This window comes from Paramisgurnus dabryanus, chromosome 24, assembly GCF_030506205.2.
Source record: "Paramisgurnus dabryanus chromosome 24, PD_genome_1.1, whole genome shotgun sequence".
NCBI lineage: Eukaryota > Metazoa > Chordata > Actinopteri > Cypriniformes > Cobitidae > Paramisgurnus > Paramisgurnus dabryanus.
Window position 1 is genome coordinate 11,745,264 of NC_133360.1, and position 25,480 is coordinate 11,770,743.

Here is a 25,480-nt window from a genome sequence, read left to right on the forward strand (position 1 = left end):
CTTTAAGACAAATAGAGGAATATTAATTGCTAATTTGTAATTCAGGTCATCTCAAATCACTCATATGACAAGACGCCATGTTATAGGATATGAGATAATCACAATATATAGGTGTTTTGTATACATTAAACAGACTTTGATATACAGTAGGGGCCAAATGTGATGTCCAATTTTGAACAATGAACATATTTGCTTTTTAAAGATATATTATGCATATTTGATATGCATTTTTAAGATGTTGCATGCATGTTGCATTGGTGCGTTTGGCATATACATTTTTGTCCATTTTGTACCTCACATGTATTTGAAGATTTAATTTAATCTAAAAGGGCCATTTAAGGCAAATTGTTTGGAAATTTTACCTCACTCACAATTTTGGCATCACGTTCGACCACTACTGTGTGCTTACATTTGATAATAGAACTTTATTATTAGGTCTCTAAAGCACTGTTAAAGCAACATTTACCAAGTTTTGACATGAATTTATTCATATAAGTCAGTATTAAAATACACACGTGTAAAACTAGTGACAAAAATGCAAAAAAATAAGTAAATTGCAGACGAATTTCTCTGAAACTTACCTGTCAATCCATCGTGCCGTATTTACCGCATGGTTTTCACTCTAGAATAAATGCTCTTGAGTAAATATCTATCTAAAGTTTTCAAGGACTTTGCTCAAAATTGGTTCGGTTGGATAATCTGTCCAAAGATTAAAACAAAACTAAATCTGGCGAGGCATCACTTCAATCTGGCCCCCACTGACCTCTCCAGCATGAGTGAATATGGCTGAGATTATAACCGTCACTGGATTTGTGACGTCACCCACTGATCCCAGCTGTTTAATCGGACACTGAAGTCAGATTATGTGGATGTTCCCAAAACTGTTACCAGTAATTTTAAACTTGACTTTATGTAACGTAAATTATAAAATGGATCACAAAACAATTTGGTTTACACATGATATTTTGTTGGTTATGTTTGCATTTACTCACACTTCACCCAATTACGGTCAAACTGCTCCATCTAGTGGTAATAGAAAGATACTGTTTTATTAACTGTTTCTAGCAGTTTCTAGTAGCCTATATGTGGCTTTTCCATAGTAATAAAATAAACAGTAGTGGATAACTGGATCCTTGTGAGACTTACGTAATATTTTTACTTTTATATACAAATTGTATAATAATAACTGACAGCTAAATGGCTGCAAATAACAGTAAGTCATTTTAACGATTTAAAAATGCTAATTTACATATGGCGTAAAAAGAAGCCTACATATTTTTTATTTCGACGTTCATATTATTTTTTATATTATTATTATTATTATTGTAAAATCCCTTGCAAAAAATAATACACATGTCGCGAATGTTTATGTTTATAATTTTTTTGATTCAGTTATAATTTACTATAAAAAACTATAAAAGTCCTATTATTTTATCTGCCCCGATTTATTCAAATCAGTAAAAATTGTAAACAGTTATTAAAAGTCTTGTTGGTCATATGATGTAACGACATCAGCTGAGCTGATAGGAAAGGGATGCTGCTGATGTCACAGCGCTAGTCGGGCACGCGCTTCAACTATTTACACACAGAAATAGGGTACGTTTCCTTATTTTAGCAATTTATTAGTTGCATTTGGTAAAAAAAATGTGTTATATGAAGGGTTTGGCTTGGTTTTGAAAGGTTTTTGGACGCGGACGTGTGTTGCTTTGGTTTGTTGTCGTATTTTTCCAACAGTCGCAGCAGTCGAGCTCGTGCTAACTGAAAAACTGACAGTCGGCGAAGTTAAACTATAACTAACTGTATTTACAGTCAAATATCTACATATGTTTGGTATTATACGCGTAAATATCCTCGCAGGTATTTGGAATAAATGTGTTGTGTTGTTTTTTGCAGGTTGTTTTTGGAGGATGGCGTTTGTGAAAAGCGGGTGGCTTCACAGACAGAGTGAGTCTTTACTGAAACTGACTTTAAAGGGATAGTTCACCCAAAAATGATAAATCTGATATAATTTACTCACTCTCATGTTGTTACAAACCTGTATAAATGTATTGAATCTGATGAGCACGAAGGAAGATATTTTGAGAAATGTTAGTAACCAAACCGATCATGAGCCCCATTCACTTTCATAGTGGGGATAAAAGAATACTATAGAAGTGTGCTTACGATCGGTTTGGTTACAAACATCCCTCAAAATATCTTGTCTTGTGTTTATCAGACAAAAGAAAGGTTTGTAAGATCATGAGAGCGAGTAAATGATGACAGAATTACTGTCCCTTTAACTCATTACTTAATCTTAGTTATTTAAAGGTCACATTAAATGACCTTTTTGGATCATTATTGTACTTCATCCAAGAGACTACATAGCACTTTTATAATTTAAAACCTAACATTAATAAATGATTGAGAGGTGTAAAATGTTAAGGGTTTCTTAGGTTAAGGTTTGGTTTTCTTATTTAAACACTTTAAAAATTTATGCGTCAAAAGTTGTTCCTCTTTTTGGTAAATTATTTCATGATAAGTTCTCTTTCTCTATGCTTGTGTCGCATGTTTGGGCCCTATAGTGTCCAAGTTTAGGAAGCACAGTTCACCCAAAATTGAAAATTCTGTCATTTACTCACTCTCATGTTGTTACAAACCTGTATAAATGTCTTTGTTTTGATAAAAACAGAGGAAGATATTTTGAGGAATGTTTATGCGCCCCATGCACTTGCATAGTATTCTTTTTTTCCTACTATGGAAGTAAATTGGGCTTGTGATCAAATATCTTACTTCGCGTTCATCAAAACAAAGAAATTTATACAGGTTTGTTACAACATGAGAGTAAGAAATTATGGCAGAATTTTCACTTTTGAGTGAACTATCCCTTTAAAGTCCTTGTGAAGTTTTGATGTCCAGAAATGCTATGAATGTTGGTAGCTCAGTGAAACTTAGAGTTGTTTTTTTATCAGGCACCATCTTGCGTCGCTGGAAGAGGAACTGGTTTGACCTCTGGTCAGATGGACGTCTGGTCTTCTACGATGACCAACAGCGACGGGACATGGAGGATCAGATTCACATGAAGGTGGATTGCATCAACATCCGCAGCGCCAATGCGTGTAAAGGTGAATGTGAATTACAATTTATCTACAGTCATGCAAATCATCGTTTAATTGTATACTGGGAATTCTTCTGTGGCCTCTTTAGTTTATTTTTATTTAAACGATAAAATAATTTTAAGAACATTCAGTGAAAATATAACCTTGATATCTTTAATATTGACTGAGAAAGACTTTTTTCATAACTAGATTTTGAAACTTTAGCCTGAATTGCAAAGAAAGTTTAAAATGTTTCCAAAATGACATCAAAGCACTGTATTAATAATGCTATTTACATGTCACATTACAGACATGCAATGTCAAGTTGACAAACTGCGTTTCATTGTTTTCAGAGCTCACGCCACCTGACGGCAAAAGCAAAGATTCCCTTCTGCAGATCGTGTGCCGGGACGGTCGTGTCATAAGCATCTGCGCAGACAGTGCAGACGATGCTTTGTGAGTCATTTGAAATCCTAAATTTGAGCGCTAATCCGTTTTCTTAAAGACGACATATCATGAAAATCTGACTTTTTCCATGTTTAAGTGCTATATTTGGATCCCAAGTGCTTCTATCAACCCAGAAAATGTGAAAAAGACCCAGTAACTTAGTTTTGGTAAACCATTCTCTGCAAGCATGTGAAAAATAGGTCATTGAAATTTGGTTCCCCTTGTGATGTCAGAAGGGGATAATACCGCCCCTTAATCTGCACTATCCAACCACGGCACTGCCATTTAGTGCAGAGATCAGCTCATTATTTGCATTTAACAGGACACACCCAAAAATGGCACATTTTTGCTCAAAAACCTACGAAGTGGCAATTTTAAGTAACATGCTATAATAAATGATCTATATGTTATTTTGAGCTAAAACTTCACATATGTACTCTATTTAGCTATCTTAAAAAAGTCATATTTGAAAAATTATTGAAAGTCATTGTTTATCCGTTTTCTCCCAGGGCATGGACCATAGCTCTACAGGACGCTAGAGTCAATATGGTGAGTCACTGTGTGCTTTCATAACCTTATTATGGGTGGGGAAAGCAAACGCATGTTTACCTTCCCAATAGCCTGGAGGGAATCTGCAAACTTTCCACAATTATTTTGGGCCAAAATCTATGGAGTTCTGTTCTGTGTTATTTTTGTTTGTAGGTTGTGGCACCCAATCAGATTGGTTTTGCTGAGGAAGCATCAGCCCCTCCTCCCTATTCTGAATTAAATCCGTCTCCGCAGGTAACATATTTTAAGCAATCTAACAGCTATTTATCTGATTCTGTCCTAAGCAAAAAAATGTATTTTTGGCTTTATTTTTCTGATTAGGTTTACTACCCTGATGGATATGGAGGGTATGTGCCCCATCCTCCACCTTATGCTACACAGATGGTGTACTCGGCAGATGGACAGCAGTATGCAGTCAACTACCCTTATCATTATCAAGGTGATGATGCCTTTATTTACATTTGCAGAGGCTTTATGACCTTGTTTTTTGACAACTAATATAAAGTTTATTTTCTCTTGTCAGGTGGTTACACACCCAACCATGTTGTAGTGCAGGAGCGTCGCCGGGATGACGCAGGTGACGTTGCTCTGGGAATGTTAGCCGGCGCTGCGACGGGATTGGCCCTCGGCTCTCTGTTTTCTGTGTTCTGATATCTCTGTTTAAACTAAGCTTAACCCTTAAGTCCCCTTTGATCAAGCAACCTGCAGCTGTTTAACTTTAGTCTTTACATGTAACGTATGCTGTAGGTCTAATCAATTTGTCTTCATACCAAAGTTTTATTGATACTTTTGATAAGGCAAAGGAGGACACTCCAAATGTTGAGTCATAAAGTACTAGTTATATTTAACAATAACCTATCTTAAAATGGTACAGTCCCTGAAAACTGATTAAATTGATGATGGGCAAACCAGATATTTTTTTCTTTTTGATCTGCCTTTAAGAAACGGTTCACTTAAAATAGATATTGTGACATTCTTCTAGATTAATACTTAAAATGTTTTTTTATTAAACATTACCATCATGGTTAAGTTGGAAGGAAGGATTGTAATGCATACTGATTATGTTAGTTGATGATTATTATATGTGCCAGTTGGAGTTGGTCATGTTATTATTCACGAATGAATTAAACTAATCCTTCGACTTCCCTTTACCATATTTTCATATTTGTTGGTGGCCTTTGTTTAATATTTTGTTGTGCTCATTTATGCTTCAGTATTTCTTTTGTGATGTTATAAAACGTCCTTTATAAAATTATTTATTTATTTTGTTTGTCATTTAAATGCTATGTTTCGTCTCGACTCCTGTTTACGCGTGGATATTTTGAGTTCATCTAAATCGTTTAGCTATCTCAAATGAATTAGCACAATTATTCACAATGTTTGTGACCGAACGCTTCAGGTGGGAAGTTACTAGAGATGTATTTTCTGGTAATGTGGCATTGAATATACTCTTGAAATTATTGTAGCATTTGCACAAAATTGTGTGATTGAATTTGTTCTTTGCTGTTGTGTATACTTATTTATGTAACAAGTGTTGAAGCTTAATCATACTATGTAAAATTCATACATGATGTTTCAGGTTATGGATTTCAGGTCATTGTTTTGGCTTTTTAAGACCGATGATTCAGAAAAATGAAGTCTTGCATCCAAAATCATATTTGATTGATTCTTTTTATTGTGCTGTTTGTTTTTGCTCTTTTTTTGCTTTGCTTAGCCCTTTCAAAGTCTTTCATTGCAACATATTAATGTTATGTTGTAAAATGTATACACGATATATATTAAATAATCAGTGTGTTATTAATAAACTATTAAATTAAGACTTCTTGTCATGTTGTCTGTTCAATACATTCAAATAACTCAAAACCCAACTAAAGTTCTTTTTTTGTGATTTACAGTTTCTACATAAAATCATTTTAAATAATGTAAAGAACATTGTGTGGAAAATAACCGTGATATATTTAATATTGATTAAGATCAATAAATCAAACTTTGATGCTCCCAATCTAATACTTGGATTATGAGACTTTAGCCTGGATTTTGCACAAATGCAGGATTTACCACCTGTTAGGCAGACGGCAGATTATAATTATTTATATATTATATAACTATAAATCTGTTATTTACAATACATTACTACATTGTGCTGCAATTACTAGGCCAAGTGCGCCCTCTTCTGTTAGTATCAATGAAAAACTGGAGAGCATAACCAGTATAGTGTTACAAATACATTGGTATATAGATTTTTTTTATTGCAATTACCATTTTTATTTGATAAAAATGGACTTTGTAACTTTTATTTACAGAAGACAAAGTAAGAAAATAGAAAAATATTTAAACTTTGGTGCAGAAAAACGCTTTCCCAGACAGGGCCTATCCTACTCCCAGACTAAAATGCATGTGTCAAAAACACCTTGTACTGACATATCTTAACATATATGGGTGATTCTCGCAAAAATATAGACTTATGAGGTGTCATTTTGATTAAAAAAAAGTAAATCTGAAGCATTTAAAATTAAGAAGCATACAGTTATAAACATCTCTTTATGTACTATTTTGCACTATTTTGAAAATTTTCATTACCGTAATGTGTCCATGACTGGATTTGGGTTCTTTGACGTGGAAATATTTATAATTAAAAAATCAACAAAAAAAAGCTTCAGTGCATGTTATACTATAAACATTTACAGTAAAGAAACATGTGGCATTTGGTGATCATTGGTAAATGTAGAGACAATAATAAGGAATATAAATGTGTCCAAGACCAATTTTCTAAAAATAAAAAAAAATAGTTGTAAGGGACATAACTGACTGTGACACTCAGGTAAGCAGTTCTTATTTTTTCTCTCCAGATAAAGTTAAAAATTTGTTTGTCATAGTACCTAGACAACTTTTTAGTTCTCATTACCATAACATGAGTTTGTAAATGCATATATTTAATGTAATATCATGTTGCGGTAATGATCGTTTTTGATAACGATAATTGAAAATAAATGAATTTTTTTTAAATCCTCTAAAAATAATGGTTATAGTAAGTTCAGACCTTAATCTTATATGTGCAAAAAAAATTGGTTTCAAGGGCTTTTTACAAATTCTGATGCTGGACACTTTCTAAAAATCTGGATTTTGTGAAAATCACCCATATCAGTGCCATTGTTTTGTCTCAAGTATAGTTTTTTGTAAGGTTTGTTTGTAAAAATTCTTAAACGTCCTAAATAACCAAGGCCTAGTCCTGGATTAAATCTAAACCCTGCCCGGAAAACGGCCCCATAATGTCTGACATACAGCACTACCACCTAATGCACAACGTATTTTACAATATTTGTAAACACTTGCTGGTTTTCTCATTCTAGTCATTCTAGTCCAAAGATATTATATTTTGAAATCATGTAAACCCGGTCAGCCATCAAGGCACAAGGAAAAAAAACAAATAGTTGCCTTTTGGAAAATATGTGATGCTGAATCGTCTTTTGAACTCAACCATTGAGTATTTATGTGTTTAGGGTGCTAATAAAGGATAACATCAATGAGCCAGGCTAAATAATAATGTATAACGCTTAGAAACCCAGTGTCAAAGACTGACTCAATAGGTTTTACCAAACAAAAAAAAAGTAAAAAGATCAGGAAAACAAACAAAACTCAGTAAAACACCCGTTTCGTTTTGTTGTATTGTAAACATAACAATGGAAAAATATAAATACTTTTCACGAATTAAACATTTCCAAAGAACTTAAAAAGATAAACCCTGCACAGACTTTAATAGTGGAACAAATGAATATCTAAAAAAGCTGTTGTTTAACCTTCCTGCCCAAAGTCGTTTGTGAACTTCTTCAGCTTCTCCAGATCTTCCTCATTCACCGTAGGCTTAGTTTTCTCCAGAGAGCTAAGCATGTCCTCCTGTGAAAACACCACAGCAGAGGTCAAATCTAACTCTGAGTTTCAAACACAACAACACTACATAGTTTACTATGACATACTTACCAAACTAACAATCGGCTCTAGAAGTTTATCGCTGGCTATATCCACCCAGGTCATCTGTACAGCATTTGGATCGTTCGGAGAGCAGGGGCTTAACAGGTCGTCCACAACGACATCAGGGTTGTTCCACGCTTTCCCTCTGACCTGTTCAAATAAAAATAAGATGTGTTAAATAATCTCAGGGGAAGATTGTTTCAATCTTGTGTGATAAATGTGCATTAGTACCTTTTTAAAGTGGGTGGATGACTGAACTTTGCGAATGGGCTGCATGAGGGCATCTCGGACCAAGATGCTGATGTCGGCGCCTGAATAGCCGTCGGTTTTCTTTCCCAATGTGATGAAATCAGCTTCCGTGAGGCTGTTGGGAGTGGAGCCGAGGTGGAGCTTAAACATAAATGAGCGAGCGTGTTCCTCTGGAAGAGGGATGTAGATGCGCTTTTCGAACCTGGGGGGTAAACGCAATGTTAAAAGAATAATCTACAAAGTTTTGAATTTTTTGTATACGTTTGATTCAGGGTTCCCACACTTTAGTTAACTTCAAATTCAAGGACCTTTAAAGGACTTTCCAGGTCCAATAATCCTCAAATTCAAGGACTAAATGTGGGGACACATTTCAAGTGAGAGCAAGGTTACATTGTGTTACCTTTAAAGATACATTGTTACAATTCCCTTTCGAGGGAACTCGCACTGCGTCACTGCGGTGACACTTTGGAGACGCCTCCAGTGCGTCTGAATGTGTTTATCAAATTCAACCAATGATGAGGCTTAACGACAAAGACAGGGGGACGCGGGAGCCAGGAAGTATATCGCTATCTGAAATATCGCCAAAGACGGCGTTACAGGGACACAGGAAGTATGGCAAGGGAGACGCAGCGTCTCATTCCCTTCTCAGGGAACAACAGTTACATACGTAACCCGAGACGTTTTCATGTGTCAAACACAACTATGCAAAAAAGCATTTTGGTATAAATCAACATTCGCATACAGAAGATACAAGCATGTAAAGTGAACAGTTTAGCACAGGTGCTTAAAAAGTCTAGAATTTTTATGATATTATCCTACACTACACAGGGAATAATATGGATTTTTTTTTCCAGAAAACTTATTCAAGCACATAAAATAGATTCAAGCACCTGTATCTAATTATGTATATTTTCAAAAACTTCACAGGGGATTGAATTTTATACCCCAAGTTCACAAACTTTCAAGGACCCATGGGAACCCTGTAGATTGAAAAGCCACACACCTTCTTCGGATGGCAGAATCCAGCGTCCAGGGGATGTTGGTCGCACCAAGAACCAGAATTCCCTCATTGTCGTTTCCTACACCTGAGAGATCCACAAACAAAACCCTGATTACACTTTGGATAAAACATAGCTAGGAGAAAGGCTAACGCTAACATCTGCTTCGCTATTTATCATTAGGCAGTAAATGTAGATATTTAAGATGCTATTTACCTTGCATCTGAACCAGGAACTCTGTCTTGATCCTGCGAGCTGCTTCGCTCTCATTTTCGCTTCTCGAGCCGCACATGGAGTCAATCTCATCGATGAATATGATGGAAGGCTTGTGTTCCCGTGCAAGACTGAACAAAGTCTTCACTAACCTGGAGATGACAGTAGATTTGTGTGAGTAATAAACATGGAGCTTCTTGATAATCTCTCCCTTTAAAGTCAAATCAATATGAATGTTATCATAATCTCATCTTACTTCTCACTCTCTCCCAACCACTTGGACACCAGGTCTGATGATGAGATGGAGAAGAACGTGGAGTTGTTGGCCTCAGTAGCCACCGCTTTCGCCAGATAGGACTTTCCGGTTCCTGGCGGTCCAAAGAGTAAAATCCCCCTCCAGGGAGTTCTTTTTCCTATGGGGATTCAATGAGAGGGGTTTATATCTGTTGGTAAATACACTTGTGCACATTTCAGTGATTTAACCAATCGTACCTGTGAACAGATGAGGGAATTTGATTGGCAGAATGACGGCCTCTTTAAGAGCCTCTTTGGCTCCCTCCAATCCAGCGACATCGTCCCACTTGATGTTGGGTTTTTCCATGACAATGGCACCTAATCAAATACAAATTATCTCTTAAGTAAAAAAAAATCACTTTTATTCTGTTGGTCTGTTTGTTTAATAAAGTTAAAGGAAAACACCACCGTTGTTCAATATTTTACTATGTTCTTACCTCAACTTAGACAAATTAATACATCCCTATCTTTTTCAATGCGTGCACTTCATCTTTGCACAGCGCGTCGTGAATGTGTTAGCATTTAGCCTAGCCCCATTCATTCCTTAGGATCCAAACAGGGATGAATTTAGAAGCCACCAAACACTTCCATGTTTTCCCAATTTAAAGAGTGTTACATGAGTAGTTACACGAGTGGCACAAAATAAGTGGGTTGAAGTGCTGTAAACGAAGTGCTCTTCCGCCATACAATATAGTTCTCATTTTTTATCCGTTTAAAAAAAATCGCCATGTTTATTTTGTATTTATTTTGTATTATATTTTGCATGCTTACTCGTGTAACTACTCATGTAACAGTCTTCAAATTGGGAAAACATGGAAGTGTTTGGTGGCTTCTAAATTCATCCCTGTTTGGATCCTAATGAATGAATGGCGCTAGGCTAAATGCTAACACATACACGACGCACTGTACAAAGCTTTATTCTACGCATTGAAAAAAAATAGGTATGTATTAATTCGTCTAAGTTGAGGTAAGAACGTAGTAAAATATTCAAAAACGGTGGTGTTTTCCTTTAAAGAAGCAAAATTGGGTATAATAATAAGACATTATTTTTTACCCCACTGGCAATTTATGTTTTATTCTTTTAATCATAAACCTCACTGCATTTATGCTGCAAGTGTAAGTTGCTTCAGCTTAAAGTGTCAGCCAAATGCAGTAATGCATGAACTGCACAATGGGGAAAAAAGAACGGGGAAGGTCGAGATGGGGGGTAGAGAAAAACTGTTGCTGGGAAAGCACAGAGATCTGCCTGTGCTTGATTTGCGGCCGTGGGCACAAGGTGTGTTTTAGGGCTGCTTTGCTCCACGAGAGCTATTTTAAAGAATACAGACAAATCTCCTCTCACAGAGCATTGTCATCAACAGTGCGTCAACAAGTCTGCACAGGGCTGCGCATAAAGACGAACACCCTGTGTCCCAATTCGAAGGCTGGATCAAGGGATAAAAGTCAACAAAGCAAACTAAATTGAGAAGGCTCGCATCCTTCGAAGACCGAGTCCTTTGAAGGTTACGTACGTCCTTTGAAAGATGCGTCCTCTGAATGTAAATGCAGTACAGTTTTTAATTGAACTTTTTGGCGCATTATATTTTAATCATTTATCTTATTTAAGTTTTTATTTACTTTTATGTAAGCACAGTGCAGTGTTATGTCCAATTTATGGTCTCACATAGGATCTACGCCATAGGCTATGCGTGGGCTGTGCTTAGCTCTGCGTAGCCTGACGTGCACCTCTGCAAAATCGTAACAATGCGTCCATTCTACTCGTGTGATTGGTCCCCCTCTCGTCAGGTCAAAAAAATCTGCGTTGCATTTCCTCATATGGATACAAACAAAGTTGGGTCAAGTTGATAAGTCGCTTATTTACCTCCATCACAGCTGGTCTTCTCAAATCATACACAACTAGCTTCCTCTGTGGGTTTACTGGACAAGCGGCTTCTTCTTCGGATGTTGCACTGCTACTGTGGGATACACGCGTGGATATTACCCACTAGCGGTCTGCATGTGTAACTGCGCGTCGACGCCGATGGAAGTGCAAATGAAAACCGACAGTAGCCCTAGGCGTCAAGGCTACGGCGTAGGCTCTACGCAGAAGTATAATGAACCCATTTAATATTCGAATAAACTGTGGCAGACAATAATATGTTTTCTTATAGTTTTTAACTGTGCACACTAGCTATTAATGAATAGTTAGGCCTACTACACTACTGTATTTTAATGTTGGTCATTATGGTGGTGCTGTACTACTTGGTGTAAAACGTTTGTGAACCGCTGCTTTAATGCAAATGAAATACAGACTTTTCACTGTAAAGAAAAATATATAAAAATGTAACCTTGGAGTTGATTTTGAAATTTCTTTTTCTCTGCATCGCCATCATCGCTATCAGTCCTGTGAAGTAAAAAAAGTTATGAGATTGTTGTATATTTGCTTTTGTGATCTCATACTCGACTTTAAGCGTTCTCTTACGCTTTATCATCAGATTGAGGAACCTTTACAGGTTTGGATGGCGGTGCGCTCTCCTTCTTCTTCAGATATTGTTTCAGCTGTTCGGCCCGGTCAAGGTACTCCATACATTTCGCTCGGATGCTCTGCTTGGCCTTTTCCCCTTGAGCTTCATCTTTACGGGAAACACAATGGCTGCGTTTACACTTGGCATTAACATGCGACCTGTATCCGGATGTTGTCCACATACACATTGAAAAGACAAGTGTAAACGCGTCTGTGATCGGAATGTTATCCGATCTGTGTGTCCTGATGCAGAGGTAGTCGAGGACGCTTTGTGATCGGATCTCAGTGTAATGTAAACGCAATCCAGCCATCGTATCTGCATTTACAGGTCAACGTCACAAAAAACCCTGCCCATCATCTCCTCTCACTGACAACTGTCAAAAATAAAGGACGTTAGGTCATGGAGCGCAGGTGAGAGACGCATACATTCATATTTGTGAAGCAATGAAAGCTACGCTTAAAAGTATCTTAATAAATCGATATTCAAAAGCATTTTAACACTGCTGACTGTATTTAAGTTATTCAGGCATATGTTATGGTCCTATTCATAGAGAGATTTAATATTTAATAGCAGAATTCAGGATCGTTATAATGTTTGAGTTTCCATGGCGACATATCAACGTGAATGTTGCGCTTGTTTCTGGTCAATCGGCTGTTTCTGTCTCATTTAACACATTTTAAGTTACTTTAAAACACGTACAAACCATAATAACATTAACCAAATACATTCAGTCAGTGTTGGTTTTATGCAAGGTTACTTATGTGTTTGTAAATTACATTAGGCTACTTCTTACGCACTATGAACAGGAAATTTAGGAAATTGTTAGCTCTTTTAATTAAATCATATTAAAATTACCAGGAAACATAACTAACAACAGTTTATGGTTAAAATATAAATATACATATAAGTTTAGGCAGAGGCAAAAGCCCGTTATTAAGGCAGAATAAAACAGTGGAGTCGGTCATGTTTCACACGGATTTTGTTGTTGATTTAAAGCATGCGGGTGAAAGTCAAGTTCAGGTAAAGTTAAACAGGACATTCATCCGCGGTGCGGACGCTATAAGGCTTTTAAAGATAAGGCTTTTAAAGCTAAAAAATATAACGCTTAAAATGTGGACATCACGGTTGTTGGGGTTGCTAGTTATTCTCTGCTGTTCATTAGCACTGTACAATACGGGATTGCGGTTAGCGCGAAAACCCTAAATCATGTGGATAAAGACAGCTGTACCCATTTTGATTGACAGCTATCCACCCAGCGCGCGTCTCCCCGCACGGGATCCGATCACACATCCAGATACAGAAGCCACATTTATGTGACAAATGTAAACGCGCCGTGTCCTGATATACGGATGATCGGATCTGCGTGAACGGATCACCGAGATCGCATGTTAATGCAAAATGTAAACGCAGCCAATGAAATCATGATATAATAATAAAATGTGAGCCTGTCTGTGAAATCCAGGTTATTTGGAGCTTTAAACTTTGATTTGATCTCAATCTTTGACATGACTTCACTCAGTTTATATTAAAGATATCAAGGTTTGATCACTTACACTTCACCACATGAAGAAAATACTGGATTGCATGTTGATAGAGGCGAAGAGCTTCCTCATAGTTTTTGGCTTTGTCCTCCTCTGAGGCTTTACTGGCCAAATCAATGGCTTTCTGTTGTTTAGAAGAGAGATAATAAAACAACACGAAGAGCTTGTCTGTGACATAACATCTTACACTTATAGATAGTTAAAGTTTATGATAGGCCTAGAAATCTGTTAGACTGCTTATGTTATATAATATAACGTTATAATGTGTGCTGTGGTGTGATATAATGTATGAATAACTGGTTTGACCAGTCGGAAGAATGCAAAGCAGACACGAGTAAAAAAGCTTTATATTCCAGTAAAACTTTAAGAAACACATTAACAAAGAAAGTAAACCATCTTTGTGATAGAATTAATGTGCGTAGATATAGATAACGTGAGATAGATATATACAATAAGAAAGTACCGTAAAATACAAACATGTTTTATATTCATGAAAAGACGTACGTTGACGTACGCAAGAGTAAATAACTGACAACACAACACAAACACACAAGATTAAGTTTTTTGAACATGACTACTTACCTGTAAATTAACGTTGGTCATTGTTGTCGAATAAATCTGTCGACACGTCTTAACTTACGTGTCTCTTAAAAATGAACTGATGATTGGTTACTGCGTCGGCGGTAATGCTTCACATTTCCACATGTTTTTAATTTAATTACCGTTTAACACGTTTAATAGACGGTTGAAAACGACACGGTTCAATTTGTGCGTCCTCTAGCACTTCCGCGCTCACAGTGTTTACCGTGACGTCAAGCATGTCACGTGTTGAACCCAGCCCTTCATGAAAGAACCGGGAAGCGGATGACATCAAAGTACCGCGAGAGAAATCATTAAGAGTCTGCCATCGAAGCGCTCTCGCGGTACTTTGATGTCATCCGCCTCTCGGTTCTTGCCTTACCTCAGAGTCAACGAACACACCTGTAGTGATACACCTTTACTGCGACATAACTACGCAGCTGATAGCATAAATCGCGATAAGATGCTTCGTTAAAAATTTAAATACAGTCCATTCAGTAAAGTAACCACCGTAAATAATTTGTATTTAAATATTTGTGTAATAATCAAAAAACATCTTATTTTAAGCTTATTTTTTTTTTATTCAGTATATGCAAAAAGACATTTGCATCATTTTAAACATTTATTTTTTTCCACATATATACAGTTTTCCACTTTTCACAAAAACAAAATATAAGATAAGTTAAGAAAAAATATTTTAACTTTTAAATAAATATAGCAAGACTCCATAGCAAGTGTAGTTGTTTGTGGTTTCATTTTCTATAGAACTTATGACGCCAAAACCCTTAACATGCTGTTAAATAAAATATGCTTGCAGGCCAAAAACACACCAGCATTACTAAGATTGATCTCAGCATTGAACATAAACTATTTCTTTCTACAAAATATCTCCATCACACTTGAAAAAAAAACTATATTGCATTTCAATATGACATCACACCATTCACCAAAAGAGGCCAAAGATAAAGCAATTCTGCTTTTCAGTGCATGTTTGTTGTCCATCTGAACTGAGAAGCTGCAAGCAAGCACCATTAAAACATCCGCTGTTATGAGACTGACATAAGCTGTTCCAGAGGTCTCCTTCACCTCTCTAGAGAGGCTGTAGTGCATTTATCTTTCATGAACTTACAATAAACATAGAGCTAAGAGCAAACACAACAGTCATCAACTGGCTCCATTTAGCATCGGCTGTCGCAGAATCCTAAGGATGCGCTCATTCTTCGTAAGATCTTCTGGTAGTTCATTATTCTGAATAGAGAAATTAATAATAAAAAATTATACAATTATCAACATATTCTCATAATTCATTATCCTCTGTAAATGAAATTAATTGTTGCATTTACCATATTTTAGTGTTAAAGTCCCTGTGTAGTCGATAATATTATCACTTAAAACTCATCTTTGAGCATCATAACAGCATATGTAAAAGTTTTACCTGTGAAAGTAATTTCTTCATGCTGAAAAACAGCTTGAATGTAACTACACTCTTGCCTCATTTAGTATACACGGATCTATGAATATGCAAATTAGTCCCCGCCTCTACTTAATCACACAGCTCGGACCATAGATATATATGTACACAGATGCTACATACGGCAGTTTCAGACACATAACTGCAAAGGCCACTCGTTCAACTGTGTTGATGTCAGAGCTCGAAACTGCGACCATTTTGGTCGTATATGCTCCTGAAATTAAATTGGCACAACCTCATAATATATTTGGGAGCATTTGTGCAAGTTCAAATGATCGAAAATACCCGTTTTATATAATATAATAATTATAGACGTTTCAGCAGTAACAACATAAACAAGCGGCTGTCGCGGTCCGCACGTAACTTCCGGTAAACTCCGCTAATAATAAATAACAACAAAGGACTTCAAACGTAGTTTATTTATATAACAAGCAAAAAAAACAACACATAGATTACCTAGGAAACCAAAACATTTGTTATTTTCGACGAGGCATTTCTTCAAGAGATCAGTTTAGCAACTAGTCAGACCATTAAAAAAACGAAACCAGAAGTAAAGTTCGGATCCAGACGTGTATCGCGTGCGTCCGATGAAACCTATATATAGTCTATATATAAAAATAATTATAATTATTATTATTAATAATAATAATTAAAGAACATCTCATGGAGACCAATGAAACATTACACATATGACGCATTTTTGTGCTGTTTTTAGCATGTATACGAGGACACAAATAAATTAAGTTCATATTCAGAGCTGCTGTCAGAGTTGACACGGATTTCTTTGTTTCACTGAGAAATGCAATTGTCAAATATACACTTGACAAATAAAAAGTCTGTTAAACATAATGAAGTTGACAGTAGTTGACATTGTATAGTAAATAAATCTACTTTTAAAATAAAAAAATATATTATTTTAAATTATTTTATTTCTTAAATATTATAATCGCCCTAAAAAGATTTGGATTTTCGTTTTTAATTTAAACAAAGTTTTGTTATGCAGCACTTTGACAAAAAAAATTGTAATGCAATGTTTTGAAAATTATTTTGTTTTATTTTTATTTGATTATTTTGGAAAAGATAAATTATTGCATTTTATGAATTCAGTTTATAAAACATGCTGTGTGATAAGTGAAATGTAATAAACCTTTAAAGAAAATTTTAAATTTAAAGAATTAAAATAAGAAAAATTAAAACAGAAAAATGGGATTTGTGAAAATAAAAAAAGAATTTAATATGAATAATTTAAAATAATTTAAAATAAATGTTTATATAGGGCCCCATGAATCTACACGTTTAAGCATATAAGAGCTTGTTTAAAAATGGGTGTGTTGCAAATAATTTAAGATCAAGTTTCCTGGTTCAAGCTTTTAATCTTCAGGATGATGAAGTTGTGGTGCTTAAATTTTAGCTTTAAACTTTTTACCACAGGGGGACTTTAACCAAGCAACAAACTAACCTTGTTAGGTAAAGTTGGGTCAGCATTTGCCTTCAGCAAAAGTGCAACCGTTTTTGGATTCCCGCCCATAACGGCTGCATGAAGAGCTGTGGAACCGTTCTAGGTCGATCCAAAATACACACACACAAACACATATACATACAGATAATAAGTAAGCGAACATGTGTGCTAAAACTTTAATAAAAAAAGTTTGTCAGTTATAAAGCAGCTATAGCAGGGGTTAAATCAAAATTTGACTCTGAATCGAGTCCGAATCACCTACTTGCAAACTATATATCATGCTAAAATAAGTATGCAAAATGAGTAGTGGGTTCAAAATATATCTACAAAGCATGTCAAATAATGTGTTTTATACCTTCAGAATGCCAAGAGATGGGGAGAACTTGAGGAGCTCTTCAATTACGTTACCATATCCTTTATGCGCAGCCTTGAACAGAGCCGTGGAGCCATCCTTCAGTCAGAAACACAACCCGAAACAGCCATGAGAGACATGGACATCAAAGAATGAATTACTAATTGATCAAATATTTTATGCAGTTTTAATGAGCTGCTTTTCCACCTGGCTGAACATGCTAAACCGAGTAGAGATCCAAAGCCAAAGCGAGTGAAAACAAGATCAGATGACCCAGGTAAGACCTATATACACACACCTTTCTATTTGCATCACGGTCCGCACCTCGAAGAAGCAGAACTTTAACCACTTCGTCGTGACCCATCTGAGCTGCCATCCAGAGCGGAGCTGTACCATCCTGATCCAAAAACAGAGGATCGGTTATTTCTATTGCTATGACCTGAACACATTTGACATCAAGATTAGATGTTTGAAAATCACCTCTCGTGGTTGATTGACTTTAGCCCCAGATGACAAAAGCTGGCGTATGACTGTCACATGACCTTCCTGCGAGGCCAAAAATAAAGGCGTGGCACCATCCTGAGAAGACAATCAGAAAGACCAATTGTTTGATAAACAGCAATATTTGAAGATTATACAGTGAGGAAAAAAGTATTTTCAAACAAAAAGTAATGCACTTTTGCTTCTCTAAGAAACATGTCTGGATCTGATTCAAACACGAATGTTTCTGAATCAGCAGTAACCTTAGAAGAGCTGGCACCAATGTGCTTCTAACTGGCAGCTACAGCTTTTAAAGAGCAACATTACTGCCGGCTCAAAGGGGGAAGTGGTGTCGACTAACATTTAGCTGGTCGTGGACATTCGCACCGTTCTTCAAAAGAGTCTCGACCACTTTGGTGCGACCGTATTGACAGGCGGCAGAGAGGGCGGTACCACCGTCCTGTGCCAGAAAAACAGAAGGACAAACTTTTAAACAACAACAATAAGCAATATCTCTCTGTAGATTTTGGTGTCAAAGCACATTAAAAGAAGACTTTTGATGATTTTCACAAAAGTTTAATGCCTTCCAGAAAATGTTCTTCTTAAATAATAAACATACAATATATCAGATGAAAAAAAACAGACCCTTTGCTTTCTAACAAAAAAAACTTTCATCCTACCTTCAATAGTTTTCTCTCAAAAATGGGTAGGTTAAAAACACAAAATTCTGGAGATAATTCCATTTTTGTGAAGGACTTTTGATAGAGATCAGATTCAGAGCGATCCTCAAAGAGCCACCTGGTGGACAATAGCGATATTGCGGAAAGCCGGAAATACTCGTCATTGGCAGGGAAGCGTTTTCTCTTGGCGGGAAAAGAGTTAATAAAAAACGCAATTTTCCTCCCCTCCTTGAAATAATCTTTCTTTATTTCTGGTCACGGGGTATGGCAGGTGGGCCGGTTCCAGAAAAAGATCACAGCGATTAGATGTGTTCAACTTCATGAGGTGCTGCGCAGACCGATCGGCAGCTGACTTGAAACAGTGCATGCTAACATTTTGTCCGACTGAAGGTATGTGACTGTGACGTATGGTATCAAAGCATCCTGCAAGCTCTTTGTGATTGGTCGCCTCAATGATGACAACAATCAGGTACGTTTCATGTTTAATCCAACCTTTAGTTCCATTAATAAACATTATAAATTAATGTTTTTATAACAGGTATAAATTGTTAATATACCTGAATATGTAATATTGTGCTATGTAAAAAAAAAATGAAAAGAAGCGAAAGACGAAACTCGATTGGTATTTTAATAATCTAGGCTTATGTGTCCCGTTATTTTGGGGTATACAGTATAAACAGCAACTAAAATATTTAATATAAATATTTTTGGTTGCAACTTTTAATAAAAGATTTGTTTTTTGGCAAATTCACCATCTAATTTACTTATAAAAAGAAAACAAGGCGCACACATCACTACGGCAAGCAGCAGGTGTCCGACTTGACAGCTACGTCTTCAGCTCCTCCCTCGACTGCAAGTGGCAAACCTCGCCGATCAGTCTACGCAAAAAGTAGCAACATGACTCAACTTCAAACGATCCAATCAGTTCTCGATGGACAATTTTTTTTATTTCAGAGTCCGTTTCACTCGGAAAATAAGACAATCATTACTTCATTTTCACAGTGACTTTAACGGGACTTGATGCTGCCGTACCATAGCTACAGGAGGCACAATGTAGTAACGCAGCACCCGAAAATAGTCCCCTTGGTAACTTTCAATACCAGGGGACTATTTTCGGTCAGTGTGTAATATCATTGCGCCTTCTGCAGCCATGTTACGACAGCAAAGTCCTTGATTATTACGCCAGAATGAGAGTATAGTTCCTAACCATATCGGCCTAGAAAATAACAACTTTTAATTTTCTGGCGGTCTTAGTACACGATGTAACTACAGAAGGGTCAAGTATTAAATAGGAAAAATATCGAAACTCTTTGGTTATTTTTTAGCGCGATACTAATGGTCTAATCAGATTCAATAGATTGTGCTAAGCTATGCTAAAAGTGGTACCGCCAGACCCGGAGATCAGCAAAATGTATTCCAAAATGGTAAAAATCTAAATCAAAGCTCTTTATCCTATCTCATTCCTTTCTAAGGCAAAACGATTAAGATACCTTTGTCCGAAACTCAGTGGACGCTCCAAATTCAAACAGGAGCTTGACTATTTCATTATGGCCCTGTTGTGAAGCGAAGAAGAGGGCAGTGGAACCTGTCTGGAAAAACAATGACATGTACGCAATCATCATCATCTTTACACGTTTACCATCAGCACACACACACACACACACACACACATCCGAAGAGTACAATTTCAACAACTTGTACTAAATATCACAAGCTGTCACTCTTTATATATTTAGGTCAGACAGAAATAACTTTCGACACAGCCTACTGCTAAACAGCAAGAACTGGCGCCAACAGAAATGCCAGTGAGATTCTGATTGGTCAGTCGTGGCATATAATATATAATAACATTAAACTCTCTCTTGTATCACTTTGTGGTATCTTTCATCCCACATAATAAAATAACTTAGACTCAAATGAATACTTTAAGCCCGTTTATTTATTTATGTGGTAAGTAGCTAGGATAATGTACAGTTACTGTAGCTGGTCATCATAAACCTCTCAGAGTGATACAGTACTGAAAGGCTGATTATAATCTTATCCAATCATATTGCAACATAATATAATGAAAACAATATAGTAGATAATACATATATAGGCGAACCCAGATACACAAAGTATTCCTACCTCTCTCTGTAGGTTAATATCCGCACCTTGCATAATGAGCTCACGGACGCACTCATAATGACCACCATAGGATGCCACCATTAAAGCTGTGGTCCCATACTGCCAAAACACACCAGTGAAAGGAAAAAATGACCTCACAAGACAAAAGTGACAGCATTATTTCGTATTTGCATTATTTTGCACAGCTGTTTGTATGTAACAGATATACGTACACAATCTTTACAGTCCACATCCACTCGGCCACTGTTCAACAACAGCTGAAGCAAGGCCAAGTTTCCTTGCCTGGCTGCCCAAAACACGGCATTGGCAAGCGGGGTCTCTTTCTGTCCAACACATAAACAGACACACAGACAGTCACAAACAAACATAAACAGACCCAGACACATACAATTTATGTTAGATTCAACTATGACAGGTGAATGAAATGCACATGCAGAAATGTATTTACTCATGGCAGCGTTGTTATTAAATAAATATGTATAGGAAATTTCTGTCTATAAAGTGCTAGCCTATAAAATAAATATGAATTAATTTGCTATAAATTTAGAGAGATGAATCAATAACATAGTTAAAGCGCTATTTCTGTATAAACTATGTTTAATGGTGATATTTTGGTAGGGCGGGATAGGCGGACACACGGTCGGTCAACCCTGCGTAGACCAATCCGTATGTGACATCAGAGTACCGCGAGAGCGAATCGAGTACAGAGTGCTCTGTATACGCTTGATTCGCTCTCGCGATACTTTTATGTCATATGACGCTCTGTTTGCGCAGCGCTGCACGAAGTCAAAGACAGCTCAGAAAGAGGCATAAACACACGACCGAAAGAAACGACGTAAAATGCGCTTTTAAAAACAATTCGTTATTTAATTCCATGTTTATTCTAATCTATGTTAATGTGTTATTTAGAAGTGTTTCTTATTATTGTCAATATCCGTATGTTTACCTTGAAAGACATCCTAGGAAATTCAGTCGAGCTTCATCTTGCTGGATTGCGCTGTCTGCTTTATGATGTCCGTTCATCCACAATGCGGCTTTGTGTCAGGAGATTCCGGATAAATGAATATACGGTAACCGCAACGAGCGGTAAACGGCACGAGCCAGATGATCCAGCAGCTTTTGCATCAACAGCGAATTCTCTCTCTCTCTCTCTCTCTCTCTCTCTCTCTCTCTCTCTCTCTCTCTCTCTCTCTCTCTCTCTCTCTCTCTCTCTCTCTCTCGTTTAAATAATGTAAAATCATATATGACCATTGCACTGCTAAGACAATGCACTACCAACTGACACAATGTGTTAAATAAATTAATTTGAATTTCTCCATCAATAATATCTGAGGTAAATTTAAACTTAAATGCAATGAAAGAGCAATTATTTACCCATAATTTGACGTACATAGACAGTCGTGGGATGAAATTTAATAACAGGTGTAAATTATGACCTCAGGTGCTAATGTTCACGTGGTGCATTTAAAATGCGCACGGTGAAACAACATGATTCAGCAGTCTATCTCTAACATTACCTCCATAATAAAGGCTTTGGTGTGGATGGACTATACTTTATGGATATGGTGTGTCTACTTGTGCATTCATTATATTCAAAACAATCATTCAAACACTGCTGACTCATTGTAGTATGAAATATTGACCGTGCTAATTTTGCAGAGTAAGCATGTTCCTGATCTTTAGTTAATCTGAGAACAATACTGTATACAATTTAATAACCAGATTAAAAACATTATAAAAATATGACTCCAGGGAGAACCAGGGACTGAAAACTGCAGCTCCATTGGTAGAGCATTGGATTAGTAGCACAAAAGTTGTTTAATTCTCTGCAAACACATGCACATACTGAGCCATTCAACCGAATCGGTGCCATTTCGGTCCTCGGGACATTAAATGTATAGAAATGTACTCTAAAATACATTTTATTATTAAGCAAAGTGCCCTGCAACACCAAATTTAAACTATGTAATTTTAAAAATGAATGAATACTAGGCTATATAAAAACAGCATTTTTTAATCAGTCTCTGATCTCCATCTTTATACTTTACCTTTAAATATAAAACATAAAATTAATCCTATTTTTTGCATTTTTTTGTGTGTCCTTATACCAGCTTTGCACATTTTAGTCATGTCTCCAGGAAAAGTATACATTTCTCATTTTATATTTTGTAAAACTTATGATTTTGATGCTATGACTGTGAATGTTAATCTAAATGTTCAGTACCTATGTTATTTCTTTGATGTTATCGGTTTATAAAAAAAAGAAAGGTAAATCACTAGAATTTGTACAGTGTCTTCATGCTATTAGCACATATTTAATGCGGCTAATGTATTTGCTAAATGTATGCTAAAAACTATCCTGTAACCAAAATGCCTCCATTAAGAAATCATGAAATAAAAATAAACTAGTTACTGAGATTGACCAAAAATCATTTTGAAAAGTAAAATATGTGTGTTATTAGATTAAGTGTTTAAAAAAAGATTAAAGGTTATATGCAAATGGAAACGATTCAGTGAAACGGCCCTAATGATAAAATGTATACTTTGAATGCACTTGTAAAGGCCAAATGCAAAAACGTAAACGTTAGGTCAAAAAATCAGGTTCATTGTAAAATACAAAGAAACAACAAAGGTTTTTATTTAAAGTAGTGGATGCAATATAGGATTATGTTTAATCTTGTTAATTATGGCTTTCCTCTGTCGGGATGACATAGTGTAACAGGTGTGGACACACCTTTCAAATGATGGTGTATATAATGCAAAGTGCATCCTGCAGTTTGAAGTGCACATTACTTGAAACAACCACCTATCCCCATTCTGCCGAGCTTTTAGTTTGGTAAGTTCACTGTTTCTTTCAGATTTGGGATGAACTTCAGTTGCTTATATAGCATATTATAAAGTAGATTTCTTTTACAATGCTAGGAATTTGTTTTACAATCTACATGTCAAAAAAGTTTCTTAATTTTGAATCTAAATTGACCTAAATTTGCTTTACTGTAAGTCAATAGGGACAAGAAAAAACTTTCAGATACCCACTTATATTTTTTTCCAAAGTCATGTTTGAAGCACATCGATTGGCGCTGTTCGTGCTCCTCATGTGGGAACCTCTTCAAGTGGCGTCAGATTCAGAAGAAGAGGTCGTCTCAGACTGGACGCTCTGGAAGAAACATAATGAAGTGTCGTATGATGAGAAGGTAAGTTGCAGACCATTTCTTTATACAGTACGTGCTGTATAGTAACTCATCAAGTGGCATATTTGTTGTCTTAACTTTAGAGCGATGACGTTGAGAGAAAAGCCATCTGGGAAACCCACTTGGGAATGATTGCGAGAAACAATGAAGATTTCCGCATTGGACGGTCATCGTTTAGCATGGCGATGAACAAATATGGGGACCTTGTGAGTAAAGCAATAGTTTCATACAGAACTAAAGACAACATGATAAATGTTAAAATGTGGGTAAAAATATATATATTAGATCACATAAATTTATTCATACACTGTAGAAAGTTAAATGCAGAAAGTGTGTTTCTTGATTTCCTATAATATAGTCAGATTTTTATGAAATCTTATTTTAAATATTTCTTGTATAAAATCAATTAATTTAGGTGTTTTGATAAAGTGCATATTGTACTGTATGTTCTACTGTATAGTATTACGTGTGTCCAATTTCAATATGTCCTCTAAACTTATTTCTTATCCCAATTTCCATCTCCTTTATTTCTTTATTTAATCTGCAGACCAAGGTGGAGTATAAACGTTTACTGGGCGCCACTATAAATGGGCAGGTAAATAGAAAAGGAAAGGTTGAATCTGCTCAGACGCTTCGTGCAAATGCTAAGAGACTGGGATTGACCAATGTGGACTACAGAGCGCTGGGATATGTAACCGAAGTTAAAGACCAGGTAGGTTTCTCATTAATATTGCAGTTTAATCCTGAATGTATAAACCCGTCCTTTCCCTTATCTATGTTATCTAAAAGTGACTTATAGTGCATTCAAATTATACAATCAGATGTACAAGTATGTTCTTTCCAGGACCCAAAAAACCCATGATCTTGTTATTGCTAGCGTCATGCTTTACAGGATGTTATTTTTATATCTCTGAATACCAATAAATGCAAATGTGGCATATGTCAAAAGTTAAATTAAGCGGCTTAAATGGACACTCTGCTTTTTTTGAAAATATGCTAATTTTTCCAGCTCCCCTAGAGTTAAATATTTGATTCTTACTGTTTTGGAATCCATTCAGCCGATCTCCGGGTTTACATAGTTCACTTTTAGAATAGCTTAGCATAATCCATTGATTCTGATTAGACCATTAGCATTACGCTCAAAAATAACCAAAGAGTTTGGATATTTTTCTTATTTAAAACTTGAATCTTGTGTAGTTACATCATGTACAAAGACTGACAGAAAATTAAAAGTTGCGATTTTCTAGGCAAATATGGCTAGGAACTATACTCTTAAACTGGCGTAATAATCAAGAACTTTGCT

The 25,480-nt window shown here is 36.1% G+C and overlaps 4 protein-coding genes across 6 annotated transcripts in view; 2 read left to right on the forward strand and 2 right to left on the reverse strand.

Annotated features, from left to right (window-relative positions):
- Positions 1–1,483: 1,483 nt before the first annotated feature.
- Positions 1,484–5,887, forward strand: plekhb2 (pleckstrin homology domain containing, family B (evectins) member 2). 2 transcript variants are annotated; one of them, XM_065245485.1, is made up of 8 exons: positions 1,484–1,596; positions 1,894–1,944; positions 2,949–3,101; positions 3,428–3,530; positions 4,031–4,070; positions 4,224–4,304; positions 4,392–4,509; positions 4,594–5,887. In XM_065245485.1, exons 2-8 carry the CDS (start codon positions 1,908–1,910, stop codon positions 4,719–4,721), a joined length of 660 nt encoding a protein of 219 aa, XP_065101557.1. In that variant the 5' UTR covers positions 1,484–1,596; positions 1,894–1,907; the 3' UTR covers positions 4,722–5,887. The 2 variants fall into 2 exon arrangements, with proteins under 2 accessions (XP_065101557.1, XP_065101566.1); XM_065245494.2 differs by lacking the exon at positions 1,484–1,596 and adding an exon at positions 1,681–1,779 and having other exon boundaries at positions 1,893–1,944.
- LOC135727568 (vacuolar protein sorting-associated protein 4B-like) lies at positions 5,235–14,656 on the reverse strand. The gene is made up of 11 exons (XM_065245451.2): positions 14,421–14,656; positions 13,851–13,962; positions 12,255–12,405; positions 12,121–12,176; positions 9,992–10,111; positions 9,756–9,912; positions 9,503–9,651; positions 9,292–9,373; positions 8,271–8,490; positions 8,049–8,189; positions 5,235–7,964 (listed from the first exon to the last, which is right to left on the reverse strand). The coding sequence occupies exons 1-11, from the start codon at positions 14,439–14,441 to the stop codon at positions 7,863–7,865; spliced, it is 1,311 nt and encodes a 436-aa protein (XP_065101523.1). The 5' UTR covers positions 14,442–14,656; the 3' UTR covers positions 5,235–7,862.
- A 370-nt stretch (positions 14,657–15,026) lies between these two features.
- On the reverse strand, positions 15,027–22,144 carry ankrd29 (ankyrin repeat domain 29). Of its 2 annotated transcripts, XM_065245464.1 has the most exons (10): positions 21,933–22,143; positions 21,199–21,309; positions 20,987–21,085; positions 20,350–20,448; positions 18,541–18,639; positions 18,180–18,278; positions 17,998–18,096; positions 17,703–17,798; positions 17,348–17,446; positions 15,027–15,665 (listed from the first exon to the last, which is right to left on the reverse strand). In XM_065245464.1, exons 1-10 carry the CDS (start codon positions 21,942–21,944, stop codon positions 15,582–15,584), a joined length of 897 nt encoding a protein of 298 aa, XP_065101536.1. In that variant the 5' UTR covers positions 21,945–22,143; the 3' UTR covers positions 15,027–15,581. The 2 variants fall into 2 exon arrangements, with proteins under 2 accessions (XP_065101536.1, XP_065101546.1); XM_065245474.1 differs by lacking the exon at positions 18,541–18,639 and having other exon boundaries at positions 21,933–22,144.
- A 1,898-nt stretch (positions 22,145–24,042) lies between these two features.
- The window catches only part of cts12 (cathepsin 12), a 4,808-nt gene continuing 3,370 nt past the window's right edge, over positions 24,043–25,480 (forward strand). The window contains exons 1-3 of the mRNA XM_065245505.1: positions 24,043–24,180; positions 24,261–24,383; positions 24,725–24,889. Coding sequence (XP_065101577.1) covers positions 24,043–24,180; positions 24,261–24,383; positions 24,725–24,889 — 426 coding nt within the window. The remainder of the gene's footprint in view (positions 24,181–24,260; positions 24,384–24,724; positions 24,890–25,480) is intronic.

Coding starts and splice junctions, on each gene's coding strand:
- plekhb2 (XM_065245485.1), top strand. CDS start 1,908: ATGGCGTTTGTGAAAAGCGGGTGGCTTCACAGACAGA. Junction 1,945..2,948: donor CGGGTGGCTTCACAGACAGA/GTGAGTCTTTAC, acceptor TTTTTTTATCAG/GCACCATCTTGCGTCGCTGG. Junction 3,531..4,030: donor GACAGTGCAGACGATGCTTT/GTGAGTCATTTG, acceptor GTTTTCTCCCAG/GGCATGGACCATAGCTCTAC.
- LOC135727568 (XM_065245451.2), bottom strand. CDS start 14,441: ATGACCAACGTTAATTTACAG. Junction 12,406..13,850: donor TTTTCTTCATGTGGTGAAGT/GTAAGTGATCAA, acceptor TTTCCCGTAAAG/ATGAAGCTCAAGGGGAAAAG. Junction 9,652..9,755: donor TGGTTGGGAGAGAGTGAGAA/GTAAGATGAGAT, acceptor TGTCATCTCCAG/GTTAGTGAAGACTTTGTTCA.
- ankrd29 (XM_065245464.1), bottom strand. Junction 18,097..18,179: donor AAGTCAATCAACCACGAGAG/GTGATTTTCAAA, acceptor TTTTTGGATCAG/GATGGTACAGCTCCGCTCTG. Junction 17,447..17,702: donor CATCTCTTGGCATTCTGAAG/GTATAAAACACA, acceptor GGATCGACCTAG/AACGGTTCCACAGCTCTTCA.